This window comes from Mobula birostris, chromosome 30 (genome assembly GCF_030028105.1).
Source record: "Mobula birostris isolate sMobBir1 chromosome 30, sMobBir1.hap1, whole genome shotgun sequence".
Classification (NCBI taxonomy): domain Eukaryota; kingdom Metazoa; phylum Chordata; class Chondrichthyes; order Myliobatiformes; family Myliobatidae; genus Mobula; species Mobula birostris.
This window is the reverse complement of record NC_092399.1, coordinates 30,598,830-30,626,469: the sequence shown is the minus strand read 5'-3', so window position 1 is coordinate 30,626,469 and position 27,640 is coordinate 30,598,830. Positions and strand designations below refer to the sequence as shown.

At 39.0% G+C, this 27,640-nt stretch overlaps 1 protein-coding gene across 4 annotated transcripts in view; it reads left to right on the top strand.

The window, feature by feature from the left end:
• Positions 1 to 11,973, top strand: part of mtf1 (metal-regulatory transcription factor 1) — a 103,546-nt gene extending 91,573 nt beyond the window's left edge. For 2 of the 4 annotated variants that reach the window (XM_072246954.1, XM_072246955.1), the window contains exons 10-11: positions 712 to 775; positions 2,677 to 11,973. In XM_072246954.1, coding sequence (XP_072103055.1) covers positions 712 to 775; positions 2,677 to 3,080 — 468 coding nt within the window. In that variant the 3' untranslated portion in view covers positions 3,081 to 11,973. The remainder of the gene's footprint in view (positions 1 to 711; positions 776 to 2,676) is intronic. The other 2 variants (XM_072246957.1, XM_072246956.1) reach the window with 2 other exon arrangements.
• The last annotated feature ends 15,667 nt before the right edge of the window (positions 11,974 to 27,640 follow it).

Sequence of the window (27,640 nt, the reverse complement as noted above, 5' to 3'; positions counted from 1 at the left end):
GCTCCAGGAAACATTTGGTGGAAGTTATTTCTGCTAAAAGAGGTTCTACCAGTTATTAAATACAAGGGTTCACGTACTTTTTCCAGCCTGGACTACAAATGATTAAACAATGTGTTCAATAAAGACATTAAAAAGTACAAACACGCGGAAATCTGCAGATGCTGGAAATTCAAGTAACACACATCAATGTTGCTGGTGAACGCAGCAGGCCAGGCAGCATCTGTAGGAAGAGGTACAGTTGATGTTTCGGGCCGAGACCCTTCGTCAGGACCCTTCGTCATTAAAAAGTACAATTGTTTGTATGTTACTAGTTTAGGCAGGTTTGTGTTTTTATTATTGTGACTTAGATGAAGATCAGACCACGTTTTATGAGTACTGTAATTAATGCAGAAACCTTGGTAATTGCAAAGGGTTCACAACAGTTTACAAATGTTTTCTTGCAATTGTATGTGCTGTCTTCCAATGAATGCTATTATTTGACTGTTTTTCTTATCTTCCCATGGATTAGAAAATAAATTTTAGAAAATTGAGTTCTAGTTTTTTCATGGAGTCCTATTTCAAAGCCATTTCACAGCCAGAGTGGAGAATAAATATTTTGATGACTCTGAACAATTCCATTATTAATTGCTATTAAGTAAATAATTACTTTGTAAAATGATTAACATTAAAGTGCATTGTTCATTTTCTGTAACAGCATTTGTTTGTCTTTAGCAACAGGGTCCTAAAGTAGAAAAGGTGTTTTTTACCACAGCAATACCAGTTACTGGCAATACAGGTAACAGTTCTTATTTTTACACTGTTTTTAAATGTGTTAAGTATTGAGTAAACATTGGGATGGATTAATTCATGCTAAAGTGGATGCAAGCTTCAGTTTTTCCACTTAGATAAATGGTATAATACTTCGGCTGTAACATTTTATGTAGGATTTGTCTTTGAGCCATAGGGTCCTATCCAAACTCGGCTAACTACTTATTCTTGTTATATCGTGACGCCAACCACCTAACTTGTTGCCTGAGGATATATTGAGGTCTCTTTGATTGTATAGTAGCGTCAGGTTATGATACTACACTTGCATAACAAATGCGTTGTAGTTTGAAATTAAGACGAAAATCCAGGAAACACTCAGACACATGAGATTTTGGAAATCTTGAGTGCCACACACCATATGTGGAGAAACTCATCGAGTCAGGCAGCATCTATGGAGGTGTAAAAAAAACTCAATATTTTAGACCAAGGCTCTTCATCAGGACTAGAAAAGAAGGGGACAGAAGCCAGAATAAGATGAGGGGAGGGGTAAGGAGTATGAAATAGTGGATGATAAGTGAGACCTGCTGAGATGGAAGGTGGGTGGCCGGGGGAGGGGGAGGGGGATGGGAATGAAGTAAGAAGCTAGGGATTGATATCACATCTTATTACATCTTCCACCCTCTAGCTTCTTACTTCATATCCCTCTCCACCCATCTGCTTTCCACCTCACCTGGTCTCTCCTATCACCTTGTGAGCTCGTTCTCCTTCCCCTCTCCCCCCCCCCATCTTATTTTGGCCTCTTCCTCTTCCTTTCCAATCTTGATGAAGGGTCGCAGCCTGAAACATTGATTGTTTATTCCCCTCCATAGATGCTGCCTGATCTGCTGAGTTCCTTCAGCATTTTGTCTGTTGCTTAGAAAATGCTCGGGTCAGGTAACATCTATTGCGAGGGTATCAGTTAACATTTCATGCCCTATGTCTGGTAGTTGCTTAGTCCACACAATAACTGTTAAGCTGAGTAGATTAGTTTGGTTGCCATGCATTTCCAACATGTAGATACCTTCAGAAAGGTGAAGCTTGTGGAATTGCCTTTCACTAACTTTGCATCTCTCTATCTAAACTGATCAGGTTGCCGCATTGGGTGATTGGAATCGGTGTTCAACAACAACCGGCGGGGGGGGCGGTGGTCAGGCAGTGTCTGTGGGAGGAAAGGAGTTGTCGACGTTTCGGGTCAAACCCTTGCATTAGGGCGGTCCTGATGCAGGGTCTCAACCCGATGCATCAACAATTTCCTATCCTCCCATTGCTGCTTGATCCACTAAACTCCTTTAGCTGTTCATTTGTTGCTCCAGATTCCAGCATCTGCAGTCTCTTGTGTGTCTCCTTGGAATCAATGCACTAATTTCTTTATTTCTATAGCTGCAGATTCAGCACAGCTTGTATTCTGATGTCAATATTATCTGGAGTTGGGTAACTGCAAATTATTTCTTGAAACTTCAAGCTCTAACAGTGCAAACCAGAGACCAGCGGCTTGGTAGCTTAGTGGTTAGCATAACTCTTTACAGTTCCAGCAATTAGAGTTCAATTCCTACCATCTGTAAGGAGTTTGTACTTTCTGTCCATGACCACATGGATACTCTCTGGGTGCTCCCATTACCACCCACAGTCCAACGACATACAGGTTAGGGTTAGTAGGTTGTGGACATGCTATGTTGGCAATGGAAGCATGTTGATACCTGTAGGCTGCCCCAGCACAGCTTCAGACCGTGTTGGAGTTGGCGCAAATGACACATTTCACTTTATATTTCAATGTTTCAATGTACATGCAAAAAATAAAGCTCGCGTTACCTTACTCTACTTTAAGTATGATGTCAGCAGTCTCCCACTGATTTTTAAATGTGCCTTGTGTTCTATTTCTCATTCCTGCAGGAAACCCAGTGCAGCAGATAGGATTGAGTGTTCCTGTCATAATCATCAAACAGGAAGAGTCATGTCAGTGTCAGTGTGCCTGCCGTGATGCAAGTAAAGAGAAACACACCAACAGCAAGGAAAATCTATCACGGGAAGCTGATACTTCCCAGATAACATCTGATCAGGAGCAGGCCCACCTGCAGTCTCAGACTTTTCCTTCCAGCTCCAAGGGAGGCAGCCAAGCAGCACAGTCACCCTTGCAGACTGAACTCCAACCAGACTTGAGCAATATGGATGTTACTTCCTTTCTTTCTCTTGAGAGTCCGAGAACCCTTTCAACTTTGTCTGACATCGAGACAAGTGACATTCAGGCACTGCTGCAGAAGGTAAAAGGGGACTTGAGCAGCAATTTCTCCAAATAATTATGCTCAAAAGAGGCTGATTTTCTAAATTTAAAGAAAATACTTGTTTTTATTTATGCAGAACGGTAAAGAGTAGGGCCATTTTTATGCAGAACATCACTTGCTGTGAGCAATTTTGTGCAAAAATACTTCTAATTTTTTTTGTGCAAGCTGAAAAGGGTAACTTCTACTCCAGGTTCATTTTAGTGTTTATATCTTCAATAGTTTTGGGAAAATTTATCTGGACTTGGATTGTATCTGGAGTCTCAATAGGGGAAAAAAAGGGAGATATGTACTAAGAACAAATCCACTGAGAATAAATGGCAAACATCCACGTGCTGGTGCAAATGAAGCCCCTAGGTGTTTATTGATTGACTTGTAAGAAGTTTTTGATGTTCACCCAAATTGGCTGCAACATAGATTGACAGACCACGGGCTTAAAAACAGATGGGTTTGGATTATGCCACTGGTCCATTGTTTGAGAGCTACTCTTCCTTCACCAACAGAAAATCCTGGTGCCAAACTAGTAAATTGAGTAAATTTTATAGCAGTGTTTGATTTCTGTCACAAAAGGCTTTTTATTGCCTTTACACAGCTCACTTGGAGCCCCTGGTGACCAAAGGCAGTGTTGCACAGCATGAAATGAGCAAGTCTGCATTGTCTTTGATCTAACCATGGTCAAGTGCATGATCAAGCCTGCAGTGAATTATCAATCTTCTGGTGAAGTATAATCAAAAAATACAGTTTGCTTCAGTTCTTGTGTTGTGTTTTCCAGGATTACAGTGGGTGAGAATCTCAATGGATTATGCTGCATTGCTAAGTAGCTGGATCTGGATCCTATCCAAAGCCGTTGCAAAAGCTGCTAGGTATTCAGATTATTTCCATTTTACTTCGGAAGGACAAAGAAATAATCAAACAAAACATGTTACAATTGAGCACTGTTTGCCCTGCGCAGGCAAATCTCTGTCATAACAATGGCAATGTCATGCTGGTAGAATCAGAAAAATTGTTTTGAGTTTAAATCAAAACAGAGGATTTGAGCACGCTTACTTGTAGCTCTAAGATATATATACCACAGTGACATTTCCAGGGAAGTAAATGTTTTCTCTCTACATACTCAACACCCTTGTATTTTTGTTTAATAAGATTTGTTCAAGAAAAATCATTGAGGAAAAACAAAACTCATTGCTTTCCAAAATTAGAACACGTACCTGGGTACTGTACATCCATAGGATTCCCAATACATTTCAACGTGTATTTTAATTTATTCCCAATGGTTATCAATTGAGAACTTGGTGTTTGATAGTCTACACACTTACTGCTGTGGCACTGTGTGAATGTACATGGACAATGCATGCACATTAAATAACTGTTTCCAAATGATACTGGTCAACTGCATAAAGTTGCTAGTCATGCAGATTCCATGTGTACTGTCATGTGAAGTACTGTGAAGGTACCAATGGAATGTGGGAGCTGAAAACATTGGAATATGAGAAATATTTCAGTACTATGTGAAAGAGTCCTTATCTGGTAGGTCACAGACACAAGCTTCCCAGTGCTTTCAGCAGAATTTCAAAATAGGTTTACTTATCAACACTGGATTTTCTTATTGTAATCAGTTTGGGATGACTCTGCTTCTACTTTGCATTTGCTGTGTTGCATTCTGAGATTCAAAACTTCTGGAGAAACAAAAGTGAAGAGGATAAAGGATGAAATAAATAATCATGCTGCTATTATGACCTCAAAATTTAAAATAACACCATAAAATAACTTTTTAATCAAGTTTCCTTAAGTGTATGTGTTAAAGCAATTAACTAATGAAATTGCTCCGTGGTAGAGTAAGTCTATATAAAGCAACTTTTTTTTCTTTTAAACCTTTTAGTTCAAGTTTCCACAAAAAAACTGTAAACTGAACTGCGGTACAGTCAGTTAATACACTTTAGCTTTTCAAATTCTGTTCACGGGGATTATACTGAAAATCTTTCCTGTAAATTGTTAGAAGTTCTGTGGTGCTTGGGCAGCATCAAACTAGTCTGTGTCTGAGTTGGAAAACTCAGTTTAATGTTATGCAAATGGTACGGTTAATCCAGGGCCACAATGTCTGATGTTAGATGTACAAAGCTTGTAATGCATTTGGGGTGCTTTTCTAATGACTGATAGACCACTGTAAGACAGAAGGTGTCTTAGTCTGAACCTGTGAATTGGTGCTGGCACTTGATGCAAAAGTTTTGAGCATTGATTGTAATTTGAGAAGGGAAAAATAAATTTTGTGATGGGTTGGGAAGTAATGCAGTATAGTGGAAATCAAGAAAGTATAGATGTTGAAAATTGCATAGTCAACATTTGAAAGTAAATGTGCTCTTGAGCTCAGACATCCATCAAACCCAAAATTAAGTATATTCTCTTGTTTTTGTTCAAAGTAATAGTCTTAATGAAAATGTCACAATTTAAAAAACTTTAATAACCTAAAGTATATGAATGTAGTTTACAAATTTTGTAAGATAAGTTGGTTTGGATTTTGTCTTAATTGTTAGAATTTTTTTTACATCAGAAGTCATTTACAATATCAACTAATTTCTTTTTGGGGAAAAGTCATTATTCCAAAAGAATATCTAATGGTAAACTTCCAGTCTGGCTCTGGACTTCCTCTTAATGGATGAACAGAAGTCCTTTTACCACATACGAAACCTAGTAACGGGTGTTGAGCTAATAAAAGTTTAAAGTTTAAGTTATGTGCAGGCTCAAAAAAAGTTTAATTAATTACCCTAAAGTCCCAAACTACCCTATTGTTGCACATATAACATGGGGTAAATTTTAAACAGAGGACCAGTTCTATAAGGAAGCATTGGTATTAGAGGCCAGCATCAGTGCTTTCTCTTCATTAACAGATTTTGGCTGTTTTGTGATTTATAGCTTTTGTACAGCACTATTGATTGGATCAGGCATTGTCTAGCAGCTTTATGGTTTATTTAGCTTCAAGGTACAGGTGCTATCACTAAATTTAAGTCTTTTCAATGGCCTGATTTAAAAAGAGTTATTGTGTGCTTTGGACAACTCAACTTATTTATTGTATTATACAAATATTGAGCTGTCTTAAGTTGAATTAAGAAATACTAAGAGGAAAGTGAAATTCTGAAGTAAAAAGTTATCTCATTTGGAGGAGTGATTTAAACTAATTGCCTAAAATTATTCCTTGGTAAGTTTGTGCAATAGCAGCAATTTTCTTTTTGGTGTTACTGAGCTGGAAGGTGCAATTAAATGATTGTTTGTATTCAGAGTTTATTCTGGTGTCATTTTATAATACAAATCTAAATATATTTTGATTGAGTATTAATTTAGTGTAATTAGCATTGGGAAATGTAAAGCCATACTAATAAATCTGCTTTCCTAATAATTGTAGACAAAATTTGCAGTGCATTTGCTGTAATTTATCAAAATTCAGATTTGATCTAGGCGTCTGGAATAAAATAGCTTTCTTTAATTTCTTTCCCACTGCAATTTAATTTGAACATTATTCATAATAGAACCAGCAGCAATCAGGACATAAGAGTCCTCAGAAGTGTTTATTCATTGCCGAAATGATTGGAGGCCAGGGGTCTTAGGAACATTTCAGATGGTGGCGTTCCATGTGTCTGGTGCCTTTTGTTCTTCCAAGTGGTGGTTAAAGAGTACTGAATGTGTAATTTCTAAAAACTATACTTTCATTTTCTTCCTTCCATTTCTCGCACACTTCCCTCCCCTGCCACCCACTCCCCCCAAATAAAATCATCCTCACTTCAGCAAAATAAAAATTGCAGAAGTTGGTGGTCTCTTGTGGTTCCTTTCTCACAGTATATTGGAGTTGTTCATTCGAACTGTGTGCTCGTTAACGAAAAAGACTTTGTTTGTGGTTGAACTTCCATTAATATTATCTGATTAGCAAATGGCTGGTAGACACGTTTTACCTGTATTCTAATATACAAGATAATGCAGCATTTTTGGATACTGTAAGTTCTGTGTCACGGCTCAGTTATCATTTGCATAGTAAGATCTTGCTGTAAGTGCATCTGGGTATTCCTCAAGACTGAGTAATACCACCTTTGGTCTTCACTACTGCGATGAAATGTGTAACTTTCATGAGGTCTTTAACAAAGCTATGTAATTAGATTGACATCTCTGATTTTCAGTACAGACTAGTGTTCTGCCAGTGTTATAGCACTTCATTAGTAATCGTAGTTCATTAGAAATTTGGAAGGCACCATTGGTCCCATTGAATACATACTATGTCTTGCCAGTTTGGTCTAGTCAGCAAATGCTCTCCTGCTCTTTGTTCAAGGCCCTGCAAATATTTTCATTCAAGTTCTAGTCCCTCTTGTAAGACCAAATGGACTGACTTTCTATCATCCTTGCAGTTCTGGTGATCTGCAAGATGTATAGCAAAAATGTGATGTTTAGTGTACTATTTTAAATTTATTTAGACTTTGATTATTTACTTCCTGAAATTCATTGCTGAAATTTATCCCATTATTCTTCACTCTATTTTTGTAGACTTCATATTATTTCTAAGCTATTTTCCATGTTTTAAGTAAGCTTGTTTCTTTATTTTTTCAGTCTTTTGCCCTGAGAGTCATGAGTTTAAAAGTACAGTTGATAGAATTCACATGAATTTTTTGAGTAAAGTTTCCAAATTGCAGGTGGTAGGTCTATCCTAAAATATGTTAGGCAGTGCCGAATATTGACATAGCTGTTGACTGATTTGACTTCAAATACCTTGACAGATGTGTAAGCCTGCAGTAAATTCTGTTTTTGGAAATTATTGAGATTTAGAAGATTCTAATAATCTGAAGTTGAAATGATACAGGAAGGTGTATAAAATAAATACTGTGTACTTTACTTTGAATTTTGAATACAGATCATTAGAATATGCAATAAGTTATCATAATAAATAAAAGTAAAATTGTTGAAATTATTTGTTAAAAAAATATATAGTGATTTCAAATCTTTCTAATTTTACCACTTTGACTAATAAATCAAAACTGTTAATCAGGAATGCATAGGCTGATATAACTTCGGGGATAATGGTGGGTGAACCCAAAATCTCAGGTTTGCACCTTTATCAGTCTATTCAATACAGCTTGATACAAAACGAGTAGAAAGGAAAACCATGCTGAACTCACTAAATTCATAGTTTAAACTGTAGTATAATTTGAATTCAAATGCAATAGTTTGTTTATTAATAAGGCTTTCAAAGCTTAATATGTAGGAATTTCTAAAACAATTGAATATTACACTTGTTATCTTCCGATCCACAATAAGACCATTATCATCACTGTTTAACATGATTTCTTGGATCCAATGTTTACAGTTTTTCATTCTTTAAACATCAGAAGGACTAAATTGTTTTATTTCTCTGTAGCATATACAGTACCTGGATGATGGTGAAGGGTAGTCTGTTCATTATTTTTGATTAAGATTGATTTCCAGCTAGAAATTTTTATTGGAAGCAGTGTCTAATTATAAATAAATGCATCTCTTAATCATGTATTTACATAAATAATAAACCTATTGAAATTTAATCTATCCATGCATCCCTCCAACTCCAATTTGTGAGGGGATACATAGATTTTAAAGTACTGTGGTCTTTCACTGGCAAGGGGAAAGGGAGGTGAGCATAGTGAATCGAGATTTTGGGTTCACCCACCGTTATCCCCTTGCTCAAACTTGTTTTCTTATTAAAGAGCCGTGGCTTCTTATGAACTTGAGTTTGTAAGAAGTGTGAAACATTAAAGTGGTAATCTCAATCATTTGGATTAGGAATAATGAAGCTTCATATATTCTCAGTGAACCTGTTGGCCCTGAATATTTTGAGGGAAAATCAGCTACTCGATTTCATTTCAAAACCCAAAACGAAGTCAGTTGGGAACAAACCACTGGCCCGAGCATACATGACAACCTGTCCTGGTAGAGAGGGCAATTCATTGTCAGATTAAAACAGCATCATATTTAATGAGAAGTTGCAAGAGGGAGCTCCAGTTGTAATAAATTTCCTGCTTTCTACCATTGCAGCTACCTACCTATAATAAAGGTAAAGTGACAACAATTCACTACAAAGTAAGTGTTTTTGCAAATTTAATTTTCAGACAACCCCAAAGATTGTCTGTCAGTGTCATACATCAGCTACATAATATTTGGACTTACGGTTTGATATACTTAATGCACCTTAGTGGAAGACCTCATTCTTGATGCAATGTGCACTGATGTTGTGATGAGTTTTAATCTATTGTTGCTATATATTGAGACTTCCCTGGTTTCCCTAATGTAGTTAGGAACACTGTATAGTATCATAGTCTGAGTCACTGATTGCTTTGTTTTTAAAAACCTAGAGTTGGAATATTGCCAGTTATAGCTAATACAGGTTCACTGGCCCAACTTGCTCATTTATTATGGGTTCAGCCGCCTTTTTTATGCCTCTTGATTTATCAAATGAGGTATAGAAATAGTTCATCTGTGCAGTGACAATATTGGGGTTGTCCTCACCCGAATGCAACTGGCAGCATGAAGCTTTGTCATAGAGATACACCAGACAAAAAAAATTGTAAAAGCTGTCTAAGAATCACATTTAAAAGTAATAGAACAACTCCCTGTGCCAAAACCTCATTAAAATGACAACCATTTTGTTGCATTGTGTAAGTGACCTATAGTATGAACTAGATGCTGGAAAATCTTTGCATGCATTTCTGCTGACCGTCAATCAAAATCTCTCTGTTTCTCTACCCTTCCTTCCCCCTCTTAGAACATCTTTTACTCACTTTAATTTGAAAGTTTAGAAACATTATTAGGAGACTTGTTTTGAATTTCATTTGAACATTATTCTGTGGCACTGTAATTGCTGATAGCAAATGAATTTACGTTTCATCCAAATATCTACTATTCAGTTTAATCTGTACACACTAGGAAAACTATACGAGTTTCTTGCAACTTTTTTTTTAATCCTTTAAGTTGAAGCACTTTAGGTTGGTTAATTTGCAATTGTGTTGTGCTTTTGCACACTTTGCTAAGAGGACTTTAGTTTTGCAAACTCTCTGTAAATGTTTTGCTTTAATTTGTACATGTTACTTTTGAAATATTGTGATCGTATGAAGAATAGAGTATGTAATTTTATATTGTAGTTCATTTGTTGAAAATACCCATTAATGTCAGCATAAGTGGTTTACGTACTAGGGAGAGCACTGTAACATAATTATATTTTCAAAGTACTGTTTCATTTCGTATCCCATCCCTTGCTCATTTACTACAGATGGTTTGCCTGCTTTCTTCGTGGCACTGTTGCTTTTGAGGAAGCTCTTTGCAACCTAGGAGTCAAACCACTTTGTTTTATTAAATTATCATTTAACTGGATACCTGTTGCAGAAACTGTTTCCTAAATTTTATTTTTAAAATATATATTAGTATAAATTGCATAGAGTGAACTAGTTCTGTTTTATTTTTATTGCACACAACAGCTGGTTAAACCAATTGGAATTCTCTTGCCTATAGGGTAAACTAACAGTGAAATGAGCTGAAACTTCAGTGTAAAGATTTTAAAGTGGACTGAGGCAAATAGGCTTTATTACTGAACATATTTGATTTGGAGAGTCACTCTTCCAAGCCCCAGGTACAAAGTACAACAGGAGTGGGTCTCTACAAAGGTGAATATGCCCCTGGGTTTCCCCTTGCTAACTTGGTTTTTACCTTTAAAAATCTAAAAACGCTACACATTCGGTCAAGTTTGTTGGTTTCTCTAGTAGGTATGTAGGAAATTGGCTGTTTGTACAGCAGTGATATCAGGGCCTTTATAAGATAGATTAGTGACATATTGAGGATGGGAAACTGCCTGTCTTGTCAAAGAGTGGCTGCTATCATCAATAACCATTCATTTTTTAAACCATCTTGTTTTTCTGGTGATTTTTAGCCTTCCTTGTAGCTCTTATTCTCCAGATTAGGGACAACTCACTCTGGCATCCCTTCCTCAATGCTACCTGAAATGTATTTTATCTTTTTTGTAAAAATGTTGGGAAAAATGGAAAAACTGCCCTGGAGTGCAAGCTAAAACTATATGAGCTGAAATATTGCTTTGCAGGCTCAGTAATGTGATCTCCTCATTCTTATTGGAAGAGATGGATGCTCTAATCCTGTTTAACTTATGAGTTTAAGCATTTTCTTCTAAAACATTAACCAGGCATAGGAAATAAATACTGCTCTAGACATTATGCTCATCCTGAAAATAGATATTTCCTGGAAACTGATTCTTTTTTTTAAGTTATAATTCACAATATGGCGATAATAAAGTGAGCTCTTTGCTACAGACCTTGCAGTATTTATGCCGCACACAATATAGATGTAACTTATTTATCCTGTCATATGTTGATACAGCACAATTGGTTCATGATTGGATTGTAGCCTCTTGACTGTATATGCAACGTCAAAAACAAAGCAAAGCACACCACAATGTAGCGTGTAGAGTGGGAATAGAGAAAGCTTTTCTCTAGTGCTGACTTTTTGTAATATTCCACAGGCCTTACATGGTGAAGCCAAGGGTTTGGGGCAGAAAAATTGGAGATTAAAAAAATGCAGCATGTACTGTATTAATGAATCTGTTTAAATGTGTAGTTGGGAGTGTCTTCATTCCTGAATTCTGATGTGAAAACAAAAAAGTTACAGTTGCTTCCAAAGGAAGAGAATGTCTCCAAAACCCAAAGAGTGAAGAATAACAATGGATTTGTATTTTTGAAGAATGTAAATGTAAAAAAAAAAGTTTGCTGAATTGCTTGTTTTTTGTACTAAATTAATATTGTACTTTGGTTTGGAAAATCTGCTAATATGTGGGAAAATTTAACATTTTTGAAATTGAGCAATATGATGCATAAGAGCCTGATTAATAAATACTGACTTATTATGAGCAGAAAGTCTTTTATTGAAACTTATTTAGATTCTCTTCATTTGTTTTTTAAAAAAAGTCCTGAAGAAATCATCAGCTTGAGTTCTATATTAATTATTTTACTTCATGTAAACCGTTGGGTGGATCATTTGTTGGAAAACATAATTAAGATCATCAACACAAATCCTCTTCCAGTGTTTGAATGATCATTTTCTTGAGAATTTTATTCACAGATGTGAGAGACTACATTTGGAGATGAGGCTCAATCATTTGAAAATCTTCACTCGATGATTTATATCTTATTCAGCCTCTTCTCTTCAGACACCTTAGTGAATTCCATATATTCCAGCTTTATCAGCCCCCTCTTAGGTGATACAATTAGTTATCAGGTACACTGGAGAGTTCAACTCGCCCATAACCTACAATATTGAGAGAATTCATTCCTCCTCAATGCAACTGGTGGCAAGGCCCTTTGTACTGATCAAATCAGATCAGTCTTATTTTTGAAGGTTATATATTGGCAGTGATGTTACCAAGAGTTCATTTGAAATGCTTTTAATAGGTCATTTCATTACTGCACAATAAATCAGTTCTGTCCACATGCTTTCTTGGTACACTGTAGTTGCACTTTGGACATACTAGCTGAGCCAGAAATCAAGAAGGTATACGAGAACACATTTCCAGTCGGTACAGCAACACTATCTAATGTGAGTTGGAAGGGATGATGGTAGGTTAGTACTGAATGTCTACGATTTACCATTTTAAAACACTTGAAACCTATCATTTCCCTAGGTACCCAGATCTGCGAATGTTTGAACAGAGGTAACAATTACCTTGAGTAAACCTGGTTGCTCTTCATAAACCTCACCCTGTTAATTTACTCAAATTATAAGCAATATTAAGGCACCATTATGAAGAGGAAAGTAATGTTTCAGGTCAATAATCTTATCATCATGCACTGGAAGCAAACATCTCTTAAAATGCTCTGAGGGTCAGGGTTAGTGTGGATAAAATTTAACTTTATATATTCTTGTTGATAGGGATAAGTTCTACGTAGCAGAATTAGCTGCAACAATCCATACATTCAGGCTGTTAAGACAGTCACTTGTACAAAATGGGGTAGAGCTGGCAATTTCTTTTGCCCTGATAAGTCAGAAACAATATTATGGGAGAATTATTGACATTGTGTGTAGCAAAAAGTGGGCTTTGACCATAAGCACTGCAAACAAACACTGGGACATATCCAATAGAAAGGAAAGCCATTACAAATTCTTCTCAAGATCACAGTTACTTGTGTGAATAAGAATCACCTGATCCACGAAAACTACGTGCTGAAAATGTAAATGCAGATGAGGCAGTATCTGTTGGAAATGAAGCTGTCAACTTTTCAGGTGTGTGGCTAGTCCAGTTCTGACGAAGGGTCAAAGCCCTGAAAAATCGACTTTGCACAAATGCTGCCACATCGGAAGTTTTTTTTTAAGCATTTACTGTTACTGGTTCAGATTTCCAACATCTGTAGCTGTGTGTATTTTTTAAGTTTTCACAAGCTCAGGGATCTCTAAGCGCTCCCAAGTCCAAGTATTTTTCCATAAGCTGCTACCTGAAGTGGTTAAAGGAGTTCTTAAAGCTAATAGCAGTATGTAGGATTATTTGGTGAATGCTCGTCATTTCCAATAACAGCAATGAGCATCTCTAGTTGTTGGATAATTGTTTGAAATACCGAAAAGCCCTCGACTAAAAGTCAGATTTCTGTGAGTGTATCCCTGTGTGCTGATGAATAAAGAGTATGAAACCCAAGGTTTGGCAATTGTCTTTGCCATTACATTGTAGATTTTCTGTGAGACAACAGCTGTCTGCAATTTGTGTAACTGGATTTATCCATCATTGCCAGTCACTGAGAGCCAGGGATGATAGTGTCACAAAAAAGGATGAGGAAAAAGTGACTGCAGATGCTGGAAATCTCCAGCAGAATATGCAACAGATCTGGAGAGATGAAATCTAGTTACTGTTTGAGATGAATGGCTTTTCATCAGAACAAGAAAAATTTGGAAAACAGGTAGGTTTTAAATCAGCAAGGAGGAGTTTGGAGAAATGAAGAATGTGCTAGGGTGGAGGCTGAGTGAGACTACAAGTGGTGATGCTGACTGGTGATGAAGGACTTTAATTGCAGATTATTAGACTTAAGAAGGACAGGAGAGGGGAAAATAGCATGGTGGAACTGAGGGTATAGATCACTGCAGTTGCTGAAAATAATAAGATAATTGTAGAAATACTCAGCAGGTTAGGCAGTGTCTGTAGAAGGTCAAACACTAGGTTCTTGTTACAGGCTGATAATCTTTCATCAAAGCTGCCAGTTCTGGAAGCTGGCAATACTACTCTGCAGAAACCTACAGCATAGATCTGAAAAAACTGTCTGTTGACCCAAACACAGAGATAAGCTAACCTCCATGCAAAAGATTATTGAGTGAAGCGACCTGTAGACGTGAAGTAGCAAGACAGGTACTCGAACTTCTTTTCACAAATTGTAGAAAAGGGAAATGAATCATGAGGGTGAAGTTTACAAAATTCTCTGCCCAATATCCAAGTTATGCCTGGTGAATTACAGAAGTTACCTTGATGTATCAGGCAAAGACACAAAAACTGATGCACACTTCAGGACACATCTTGATGGCCACCACAACAGTTGTTATTGGAAGCAATGAGAGACAAATCCTAAATCAGATGGAATGACAAGCAAGAGAAAATCTGCAGATCCTGGAAATCCAAGCAACGCACAAAATTGTTGCTCAGATGGAATGAAGTGATTTATGGTTCAGAGTAATGGAAAGTTTAAAACTTGGATCAAAAAGTACTTTGATGAAGTGTAGTGTCCCTTTGGGTACAAAATGGGTGATGAGAAAACTTATTTTTTTTAAATCATGAAGGACCAACATGAGCAACATTTCCCAGAACAGATGAGGCTTATTGATATGATATATTGCTAAAGGGAAGTAAGCCACTGTTTGGTACCATATTAATGAGTTAAAAACAGTATCCAATATTACAGATAAATCTGATTTAAGGACCATAGTGAAAGGAAGCTCATGATTCCGGTGAAGTGTCAGATCAATGCCTGTGATGGGGATGCAAGTGAGCACTGTATAAATGATAATGGAATCGGAAGAGGGAGAAATGGAAACTGAAAAAGGTCATCAGAAATAGATACTCACTTAATGGTTATCCATTTAAGGAACAAAATAAATTATGGCTACTCCAGGAAAGTAAAAAGGCGAGAGTTAAGACAACATATAAAAGATAGAGACAGTAAAAAGTTGCTGGAGTTATTTCGGTCTGGAATGGCTAAAACTAAAGCTGAATATATTTACCTTGGCCTATTAGAATGCAATAAAATTGGGGATCCTTTGAAATCCCCACTCAGAAGTGTGATTCCCCTTGGCATATGGGTGGAGTACTGAAGGGGTAGTGTTAGGACTGGAATAACAGCGCTACTGAAATAAATGTAAGAGAGTGGAAAGGATATTGCACGAATACAAGTGATAGGTATCCTAGGGTTACTTGACTCCAATAAATACATAAGTAGCTTTACTAATCTATCAGTCATCATTCTAATATGCAATAATATATGAAATAGAATGAGCTGTAATAAGACCATAAGACACAGGAACAGAATTAGGCCATTCCACCAATTGAATCTGCTCTGCCATTCCATCATAGTTGGTTTATTATCCCCCTCAACAATTCTCCTGCCTTCTCATAATCTTTGAAGCCCTTTCTAAGCAAAAACCCATAAACGTCCACTCAATACCACAAATTCACCGCCCTCTTACTAAAGAAATTCCTCCTTGCCTCTGTTGTAAGGGATGTCCTATCCTAAGGCTGTGCCCTTTGATCCCAGACTCTTCCATTATTGGATACATCCTCTCTGTGCTCTATCTAATCTTTTTAATATTCAACAGATTTCAAAAGTTCAAAATAAATTTATTATAAAAACACGTATGTCACCATATACTACCCTAAGATTAATTTTCTTGCAGGCATTCACAGTAAATAGAAGGAGAGGCAATAGAATCAATGAAAAAGTGCACATGACAGAAATGGGCAAATAACCAGTGTGCAAAAGACATCAAACTGTGAAAATACAAAAAGAATATAATAAAATAAATAAGCAATAAATATTGAGAACGCGAGTTGCGAAGTCCTTAAAAGTGTTGTGGAGTTAGTTTAGTGTTGGAGTGAGTGAAGTTATCCCCTCTGGTTTAAGAACCTGATAGTTGAGGGGGAAATGACTGTTCTTGAACCTGGTGGTGAGGGACACAAGGCTTCTGTACTTCCTTTCTGGTGGCAGCAGCGAGAAGAGAGCATGGCCAGGGTGGTGGGGGTCCTTGATGATGGATGCTGCTTTCCTGTGACAGCGCATCTTGTAAATATGCTCAATGGTGAAGAGGACTTTACCTGAGATGGGCTGGGCTACCTCTTGTAGTTGTTTCTGTTCAAGTGCATTGGTGTCTCTATACCAGACCGTGATGCAACTAGTCAGTGTACTCTCCACTGCACGTCCATAGACATTTGTCAAAGTTTTAGATGACATGCCAAATCTGCACAAACATCTAAGAAAGTAGAGGCACTGCCATGCTTTCTTTGTAATGGCACCAAATGCTGAGCCCAGGACAGATACTCTGAAATGATATCGCTGAGGAATTTAAAGTTGCTGATGCTCTCCACCTCTGAACTCCTGGTGAGGGCTAGCTCACGGATCTCCAGTTTCCTTCTCCTGTAATCAATAATCAGCTCTTTGGTTTCCTGACATTGAGTGAGAGGTTGTTATCGTGGCACTATTCAGCCAGATTTTCAACATCCATCCTATATGCTGATTCATCACACCTTTAATTCAGCCCACAATAGTGGTGTCATCAGCAAATTTAACTATGACATTGAAGCTGTGCTTAGTCTCACATTCATAAGTATAAAGCGAGTAGAGCATCGGGCTAAGCATACAGCCTTGTACTGGCCCTGTGTCTTGGGGATGGTGGAGGAGATGTTGCCAATCCGAACTGACTGGGGTCTGCAAGTGAGAAAATCGAGGATCCAGTGGCACAAGGAGATATTGAGGCCCTAAGTCTTGGGGTTTATTGATTAGTTTTCAGGGTATGATAGTATTGAATGCAGAGCTGTAATCAATGAAGAGCATCCTGATGTATGCATCTTCACTGTCCAGATGTTCCAGAGCAGAGTGGAGAGCTAATGAAATGGCATCTGCTGTTGACCTGTTGGAGAAGGTCCAGAAGGACTTCAATGAGGTCCCTCCTCCTTCTTCTAACCTCCAGCAAGTCAAAGCCCAGAGCCATCAAATGGTCCTCATAAGTTAACCCTTTCATTCCTGGGATCATTCATTTGAACCTCCTCTGGACCTTCTCCGACGCCAGCACATTCTTTCTTAGATATGAGGCAGAAAACTGCTCACAATACTCCAAATGTGGTCAGAACAATGCCTTATAAACCTTTAGCTTTACATCCTTGATTCAGTATTCTAGATCTCATGAAATGAATCCTAACATTGCATTTGCTTTCCTTATCACTGACTTGTCCTGAAAATTAACCTTCTGGGAACCCTACACTAGGATTCCCAAGTCCCTTTGCATCTCTGATTTCCGAATTCACTCCCCACTTAGAAAATAGCCTATACCTTTATTCCTTCATCCATCACTTCCTTCACTGTATTCCATCTGCCATTTCTTTGTCCATTCTCCTAATCTGTTCATCCTTTTGCAGACTCCCTGCTTCCTCAACACTACCTGCCCCCCGCCACCTATCTTCCTGTCATCCGCAAGCCTAGCCACAAAGCCGTCAATTCTGTCATCCGAATGATTGGCATATGATGTGAAGCACCTACCCCTGTGGAGCACCACTTGTTACCTGCAGCCAGAGAAGGCCCCCTTTATTCCCACTTTTTGACACCGGCCAGTCAACCAGTCTTCTATCCATGTTAGTATCTTTCCTGTAATACCATGGGCTCTTAACTTGTTTAGCGGTCTCATGTGTGACACCTTCTCAAAGGCCTTCTGAAAGTCCAAGTAAGTAACAGCACTGACCCTCCTACCTGTTATTTCATCAAAGAATTTGAACAGATTTGTCAGACAAGTTATCAAACTGCCTTCAGCATATTTTATCATGTGCCTCCAAGTACATCAAAACCTCATCCTTCGTAATGGACTCGCACACCTTCCCAACTACTGAAGTCAGGCTAATTGGCCTAAAATATCCTACATTTTGCCTCCCTCCTTCTTAAAGAGTGGAGTTACATTTGTGATTTTCCAGTCCTCTGGAACCATTCCAGAATCTAATGATCCTTGAAAGGTCATTAGTATTGTCTCCACAATCTCTTCAGCTACCTCTTTCAGAAACTTGTGGCATAGTCCATCTGGTCCAGGTGACTTATCTGCCTTCAGACCTCTCATCTTCCCAAGCACCATCTCCTTAGTAATTGTGACAACACTCACTACTACTCCCCAACACTCTCGAATTTCTGGATGCTGAATAGTAGATTTGATTAAGATTTAATTGTTTAAAAACATTCTGAGGTATGGTTGCAAATAATCATGACACTACATATGATATCATGGATAAATATTAAACGAGAAAATTATCACCTGAATAAAGAGAAGTGATTGACAATTAAATGGAAAGTATCTTATCAATGATTTAATTAAGAATAAGTTATAGAGGGCTATGGGTAACCCTAGGTAACTTCTAAAGTAAGTACATGTTCAGCACAGCTTTGTGGGCCAAAGGGTCTGTATGGTGCTATAGGTTTTCTATGGTTCTATGTTTTTTTTAAATGAGATTATCAATAACCAAAATACCATGTTCCCTCCTGAACATAGAACATAGAACAGTACAGCACAGGAATAGGCCATTAGACTCACAATTTTGTGCCAAACCAGCTAAAAAGTAAACCAAAGACACCCAAACACTAGTCCCTCCGACCTACATCATGTCCATATCCTTCCATCTTCCTTGCATCCATGTGCCTATCCAAATGTCTCTTAAAAGCCTCCAATGTATTTGCCTCTACCACCATACCAGGCAGCACATTCCAGACATCCATGACTCTCTGAGTAAAAACTTACCCCTCACATCCACCTTGAACCTACCCTCTCTCTCCTTCAATGCATGCCATCTGGTACTAGTCATTTCTACCCTGAGAAACAGATGCTCTTTGTCCACTCTATCTATGCCTCTATCAGATCTCCCCTCAGCCTCCGCTGCTCCAGAGAAAGCAACCCAAGTTTATCCAGCCTCTCGTGATGGCGCATGCCTTCTAAATCAGGCAGCATTCTGGTAAACCTCTTTTGCACCCTGAGGTACAGTTACTTTGTCGGTATTGTTCTAGAATGGAACGGTTGTCGAAGGGCTGAAAGAAATGTCGGAAAGGAATGTGCAGTTGGATTGATAGAGTGCAATCACAAATTTGAAGACTTGAAGAAGTTAATGAGTTAGATTATGTTAATACCTGTGTATTAAGCGATGCCTGGGAGATCGTGATGATTTTATGCAAGTCCTCTTGGCACCCATATTTTGTTAAAAGAAGCATAAGGCATCATACAAGTTAAAGCAAGTCTTGCAAGCTTCCTTGGTTGTTTCCTTTATTACTATGAAGCTGGTAGTTCATAGGGGTCGGAGAAGTTCAAGGGGGATATTAGAGGAAGGTTTTTTACTCAGAGAGTGATTGGTGCATGGAATGCACTGCCTGAGTCAGTGGTGGAGGCAGATACACTAGTAAAGTTTAAGAGACTACTAGACAGATATATGGAGGAATTTAAGGTGGGGGCTTATATGGGAGGCAGGGTTTGAGGGTCGGTACAACTATTCTATGTTCTATGTTCTATGTATATAGTACTGGAGGATTGAATGGTGTACAGTGGGGAATGGTGTGGGGCTGGAATGAGGAAAACTGAAAACATCAGATTTTGTGCTAGAGAGAACATTGGTAAATGGATCACCATCTACTGTACCTAATGAAGTGGCCATTGACTGAGTGTATGTTTGTAGACTTCTGCTGCTGTAGTCCACCCACTTCAAAGTTCAACTTGTTGTAGGTTCAGTGATGCTCTTCTGCACACCACTGTTGTTACGGATGTTTACTTGAGCTACTGCCGCCTTCCTGTCAGCTTGAGCCAGTCTGGCCATTCTCCTCTGACTTCTCTCATTAACAAGGCACGTTTGCCCACAGAATCGATGCTCGCTGGACATTTTTTTTTCTTGCATCATGCTCCGTAAAGTCTGGAGACTATTGTGCTTGAAAATCCCAGGAGATCAGCAGCTTCGGACATACTCAAACCACCCAGTCTGGCACCAACAATCATTCCACAGTCAAAGAGAAAGCTAATCTTCCTGAGAAAGCTAAAGAAATTTGGCCTGTCCCCTAAAACCCTCACTAATTTTTATAGATGCACCGTAGAAAGCATTCTTCTAGGGTGCATCACAACCTGGTATGGAAGTTGTCCTGTCCAAGACTGAAAGAAGCTGCAGAAGATTGTGAACACGGCGCAGCACATCACACAAACCAATCTTCCATCCTTGGACTCACTTTACACCGCACGCTGTCGGAACAGTGCTGCCAGGATAATCGAGGACACGACCCAGCCAGCCAACACACTTTTCGAACCTCTTCCCTCCAGGAGAAGGCTCAGGAGCTTGAAGACTCATACAGCCAGATTTGAGAACAGCTTCTTTCCAACTGTGATAAGACTGCTGAATGGATCCTGACCCGGATCTGAGCCGTACCCTCCAAATATCCGCACCTTCCTCGGTTTTTTTGCACCACCTTACTTTCCCTTTTCTATTTTCTATTTATGATTTATAATTTAAATTTTTAATGTTTACTATCGATTTGTACCTCCAGGGAGTGTGAAGCGCAGAATCAAATATCGCTGTGATGATTGTATGCTCTAGTATAAATTGTTTGGCGACAATAAAGTAAAGTAAAGTCACTTAGATTGCATTTTTCTCTCATTCTTATGTATGGCACTACAACGAGGTGTGTAGTGGAATGAAGGGAACTGGGAATACAGATACATAATTTCTTGAACGTGGCATCACAGGTAGACAGGGCTGTAAAGAGAGCTTTTGGCATATTGGGCTTTGTAAATTAGGGCACTGAGTACAGGAGTTGAGATGTTATGTTGAAGTTGTACAAAACATTGGTGAGGGCAAGTTTGAAGTATGTAGTGTGATTCTGGTCATCTACCTACAGGACAGATCTCGCTAAGCTTGAAAGAGTGCAGAGAAAATGTACAAGGAAATTGTTGGGGCTTAAGGACCTGAATTACAGGGATGGTTTGAATGGACTAGGACTTTATTTACTGGAGAACAGGAAATGAAGGGAGATCTTACAGAGATATACAAAATAACTAGGGGTAAAAGTAGGGTGAATGTATACAGGCTTTTCCCACTCAGGCTGGGTGAGACTAGAACTAGAAGTCACAGGTGTAGGTGAAAGGTAAAGTATTTAAGGGGAATATGGGGGGCAGGGGTGACTTTCTCACTCAGACAGTGGTGTAATTGTGGAACAAACTACTGGGGCAAGTGGTAGGTGCGAGTTCATTTGTGACATTCAGGAGAAGTTTGGATAGAGGAGTACAGAGAGCTGTGGATTGGTGCAGGTAGATGAGACTAAGAAGGAGACTAGACTGGCACAAACTGGATGGGCCGAAGGGCCTGCTTCTATGCTGCAGTCAAGCAGTTCACCTATGCTTTATCATTCAGGTAGCAACTAATTGCCCGTTTAAACCAAACACAGGTATCAGATTTGATATTTAACAAAAATCAAAAATGAATTAATGTCAAGTCGATTGAGCATTTTGCCCGACGCAGGCCTCCTCGGCCTGAGTCGATGTAGTAGTAGTAGTAATTGGGCAGGTTAGAATATGGAATCCTAAAAGAAAATTAGATTGTTCTGGGATACTGTGATTGAAGACAACAGACACATGGAATGTAATAGATATACATTAGATTGTGGAATATACATCAATTTTATCAGGGGGCAACACACCAAAAACTGGGAGGGAGAATATATTGTCTTACTACCTAGAAAACAGCTTCAAATTTCAAAGTTCAAATTTATCATCAAAGTACGTATGCCATATACAACCTTGAGATTCATCTTCTTGCAGGCAGCCACAAAACAAAGAAGCACAGTAGGTTTCACGAAAAAAACACACAAAACGAGAACACCACATATCCAATGTGTTAAAAAGGACAAACCGTGCAAATAGTGAAAAGTAAACGAACAACGCATGGAACATGAACTGCAGAGTCCCCGAAAGTGAGTCCACAGCTATGGAGCCTGTTCAGCGCTGGGGCGAGGGGAGCAAGTCCGGAAGCCCAATGGCTGCAGGGCAACTACTGCTGTCAAACCTGGCGGTGTGTAGACCCAAGATCTGTCATGGGGAAAAGAAAGTTCATAGTAAATTTATTATCAAAGTACATTCACTTTCTTGTGGGCACACTCAACAAATCTATAGAATAATAGCTATAATAGAATCAATGAAAGACCGCCCAAATGGGGCGTTCAACCAGAATGCAGAAGATAACAAACCGTACAATACAAAAAGATGAAAGAATAGTAATAAATAAGCAATAAATATTAAGAACATGAGATGAAGAGCCCTTGAAAGTGAATCCATTGGTTGTGGGAACATTTCAAAGGTGAGGCAAGGGAAGTTGAGTGAAGTTTTCCCCCTTTGCTTCAAGAGCCTAATGGTTGAGGGGTAATAACTGTTCCTGAACCTGGTGGTGTGAGTCCTGTAGCTTCTTCCTGGTGATAACAGCGAGAAGAGAACATGCCTTGGCTGGAGGGGTCCTGATGATGGAAGTTGCTTTCCTGCAACAGCGTTTCATGTAGATCTGCTCAATGAAAGCTTTACCCACAATGGACTGAGCCATATCCACTACTTTTTGGAGGATTTTCTGTTCAAGGGCATTGGTGTTTCCATACCAATTGAAATCGTATGTGTTGATATAAACTGGTGGAATGTCAGCCCAATCCACGAGCTACAAATAATAGTGCTGCAGGGAGGAACTAGCATTAACTACTTCACAATTTACAAAAGGAAACACTTGAAGTAAGTCAGCACACAAAATGCTGGAGGAACTCAGCAGGTCAGGCAGCATCCGTGGAAGTGAATAGATAATCGACATTTTGGGCTGAGACCCTTTTTCAGGACTGAAGAAAGAAGGGAGAAGATGCCAGAATAAAAAGGTGGGGGAGAGGAGGGAGGCTAGCTGGAAGGTGATGGGTGAAGCCAGGTGGGTGGGAAAGGTGAAGGACTGGAGAAGAAAGAAGTTGATAGAGGAGAGTGGACGATCGGAGAAAAGGAAAGAGGAGGGAACCCAGGGGCAGGTGAGAAGAAGTAAAAGGTCAGAGTGAGGAATGGAGCCGGGGGGTGGAATTTAATTACACTCTCTTCCTCAAAGAAAGGTCACATCAAGGATTCGATGTCAATGAGGAAACGTGTATGATGCTGGAAAATTTTGCAAGCCAGCGATTCATTCCACTGATACGTCTAGAAAGCAGGTCACCTGCAGTCAGCAGAAGTACGAGTATAGAGGATCGAAAATTGAATTGTCCCACCACTGTGGCGGGTATTTGTGATTTTTCATAATAATCCTTGTATCTTGGTCAGTTGTGTTAACTTTCAGTCTTGTCATCATTTTAGAATTAATGATCTATTTATGTGAAACAAATTCTTACGGCTAGAACTATTGTTATCCTTGTGATTATAGTTAATGAATTATGTGTTGCCGAACAGTTTTAGTTTTTCTGTTCTCTGCAATTCCTTCACCCCTTATAACATTCGACAACAGTCCCTCCACCATTTCTGATTATCCCTGAAATTGGTGCCATAACCCATTACAGGTTGAGCACCCCTTATCTGAAATACTTGGAGTCAGGAGCATTTTGGATTTTATCACTCTGACACCAGCAACATTCGTCTGGGAGGGAGCGCAAAGACCAACTAATCTCCATCCTAAACCCAAAACAGGACAGATGAGCATGGCCCGTGACTGGAAAATGCTGGTGGATATCAATCAACAACTCGCCTTTCCACCAGAAATTGCTGCCACCGACCTCAGGCCAGACTTGGATCTCTGGCCCAGTTCAGTACAGACCATCTACACCCTTTCCACCAGAAATTGCTGCCACCGACCTCAGGCCAGACCTGGTTCTCTGGCCCAGTTCATTTCAGATCGTCTATGCTATGCAGACCTAGCAGATGGAGCTCATCGACAGGGCTGGAAAAATCAAAGTTTTCCCTATGGAAGTGGGTTATAGGGGATGTATAGCCACATCCACCATCAAATTGCTGAAGGAGCTAGGGATCCATGGTCAGACTCTACAGAACATCAGAGGCTGTGGAAAGAAGCAGTAAATTGCTTTGGATCAAACCAAAAGACCTTTCCTGGAAACCAAGATAGCATCAAAAGAGTAGGAAGATACAATGGAGGGGGAGGGTAACTCCATCAAGCTCTCCGGAGATGTAGTGGGCAAATCGGTGAAACATCGAAGGAGGGTGCCCTCCTGAAAACCTCTGCGTGTCAACCCCTGTGTCACTTAAAACATCAAAGCACTCGCAAGTGCTCACAACCCATTGGCATGAGGGGTATTAATGTCTCATCCTGTATTTTTTTTAAGATTTTGGAACGTATGATGAGATAGCTTGGGAACATCATCATTTCTAACTCTATATTTACCAGCTACCGGTAAGCACTCACATGTTCAACACACGTATGTACTTAAAACAGTAAAAAATATTATACAGCATTAAATTTCTGCAACCTGCCTGCTGAATAGTCACAATTTTCAGTTCATTGTGATAAATTTTTGCTTGTTTCATACTGTGGTATCTTTTTTTGCTTATTTCTTCTAGTCATTAAGTAATTAATGACATTTTAAACCAGTTTTTCAACTTATTATTAAGGATTTATATTTTTGGAGACAACAAGATCTCCATTCCATGTTAGATTTTCTAAAGAGTACCATTCCTCACTTCTCACTATTGAATTTGTTTGCAATGCATCTGCCTATTTCACTTGTCTCACTACTATCTATTGCATTGGCAAACTTTGTATCTTTGGCAATTTCCATAATGCTGCTCCCAAGACAAAAGCAACTTATATGGGCTCTAGTTCAACAAAGTCACTAAAAGAGACTTTTGTTACACTATCACCTTTAAAAAGGAAAAGGATTTAGGGGTATACTTAGGAAAGATGTCAAACATTTCCCAGAAGATCATAAACAACAGGAATTCTGCAGATGCTGGAAATTCAAGCAACACACATCAAAGTTGCTGGTGAACGCAGCAGGCCAGGCAGCATCTCTAGGAAGAGGTGCAGTCGACGTTTCAGGCCGAGACCCTTCGTCAGGACTAACGGACCTGAGTCCTGACGAAGGGTCTCGGCCTGAAACGCCGACTGCACCTCTTCCTAGAGGTGCTGCCTGGCCTGCTGCGTTCACCAACAACTTCTATGTGTGTTCCCAGAAGATCATGGTTATTTAATACGAGGCCTCATAGCATCCATACCCACCCCACCCCCCCACCAAGAGGCATAAAGCATCATACAAGATGCAATAGGTTTTCATGCTTAACTAAACAGATTTCCTTTACTATGAAGTTGTTAAAACCTCCTTTAAAAGTATGAGTTCAACTGGGACTCCATAATTCAATTGCTCAAAGATGGGAAGGAGTATCTGAGATCAAGAACACTGGGGTGGGGGGGGGGAGGGGTACTTGAGATTAAGAATACTAAACCTATGCATCAGAAATGCAAAGAAAATCATTTAAATAGTGAAAGGATGCACCATTTCACAAAGTCAAAATAAATTTATTATTGAAGTACATATATGTCACCCCATACTGCCTGGAGTCTTTCCTTGCAGCTATTTACAGGAAAATAAAATAGAATTTGCATAAACAAAGACCGTCAGAAAATTCCTGTCCCATCAGTGGAGTCGTGGTTCTCAGTAATGACCTTATCATTTGCCTCTGAACTCACAGAACCAGAGATGAAATGAGTCATCATCGATCTCAAGGGACTGCTTAAGAATTGAGATATTCACTGGCTTTCTCTACCAGCAATGTAATAACAAAACCTTAAATCATCAAGGCAACATTCCTTCAACAAGCTCTGCCATTCTCATAGTAAATTTTATTGAAAGGCACTTCAATCCTCACTGATGTCATGTCTGAAAGAACAAAGACATCATGCAAGAGGATCTGATAGTGATTTGCCTTCAGGAATAAGAAGATGCTTTGTTTAAAGAGATTCCTTTGTCATGAACAGTTCCAGCGGCAGGTAGTTAGCAATTAGTTCACACTGCAAGACGACAACTATCTGCAAATTACAAGAATTACATTACTTGTGCATTATTTAATTTGAAGAGTTTCGACAAATTATCTCTTCATTGTTGCTTGTGCTGAGAGTTATTCTATATTGTTGAAAAGCAAACCCCCACTTACTTAATCACAATATACAACTGCTAAATGGAGTGGTAGTGTTTAATGGTAAAATATATAATATATAAATTCTCACACAAATCAAACATTAGAGACATTATAAATGCAAACATCTTTATTGATTTGTTCATAGTATTTATCTTAAAATTTACATTTTCCATGCACCAGTTCTATTTGCACTTTACACCAGCTCTATATTTATGGAACATAGACCAGGTTGACAGCACTTAAAAGTAACCACATGATTGTTTCTTTTCAGTTTAAGATGTTCTGTTGTTAATTTTCTAAATCATGGGCAAGTTGGGTTTGAAGTGCATCAGAAGCCGTTTAGCAATCCTCACTGAAATCCTCGGCCTCTTGGATGTTACTTTGATCACCCTGTTCATGTTGCTCCTCGAATTTGGCTGGATTTAGCTGGAGGAATTTTTATAAAAAAATGTTGATTCAGTATTCCAGAAAAAAATGCTTGCAAACGATGAACAATAAACACATTTGTACCAACCTTCAACACTTGTGTGCTTCTACATCCTCCCCATTATAGGAAGGATATGGAGGCTTCAGAAGCAGAGCTTTATCAGAACACTGCCTGGATTACAGGGCACGAGTTACAAGGGGAGGTTGGACAAACCTGGGTTATTTTCTCTGGGGCCTTGGAGGGTGAAAGGAGGCACAATAGAAGCTTTTAATATTATAGAGGCATAGGTAGAGTAGGCAGGCAGAATATTTTTTCCTGGGGTTGAAATGTCTGATGCTAGGCTCAGATTTATATAAACACACATACATCAAAACATAGTGAAATGCGTCATTTGCATTAACAACCAACACACCCAAGGGTGTGTGGGGAACAGCCGGCAAATGTCACCACAAATTCCAGCACCAGCACATCATGCCCATGGGACAACACAAGCAATAACAAAAAAAAAAACAACACCACACAGACCCCTCTGCCCTAGGATAGACAGCTTTTGACAGAGTATGTCCGACAGAGTGATCAGCAGCACTGGGGCTCCACAGGGGACTGTCTTGTCTCCCTTTCTCTTCACCATTTACACCTCGGACTTCAACTACCGCACAGAGTCTTGTCATCTTCAGAAGTTTTCAGATGACACTGCCATAGTTGGATGCATCAGCAAGGGAGCTGAGGCTGAGTACAGGGCTATGGTAGGAAA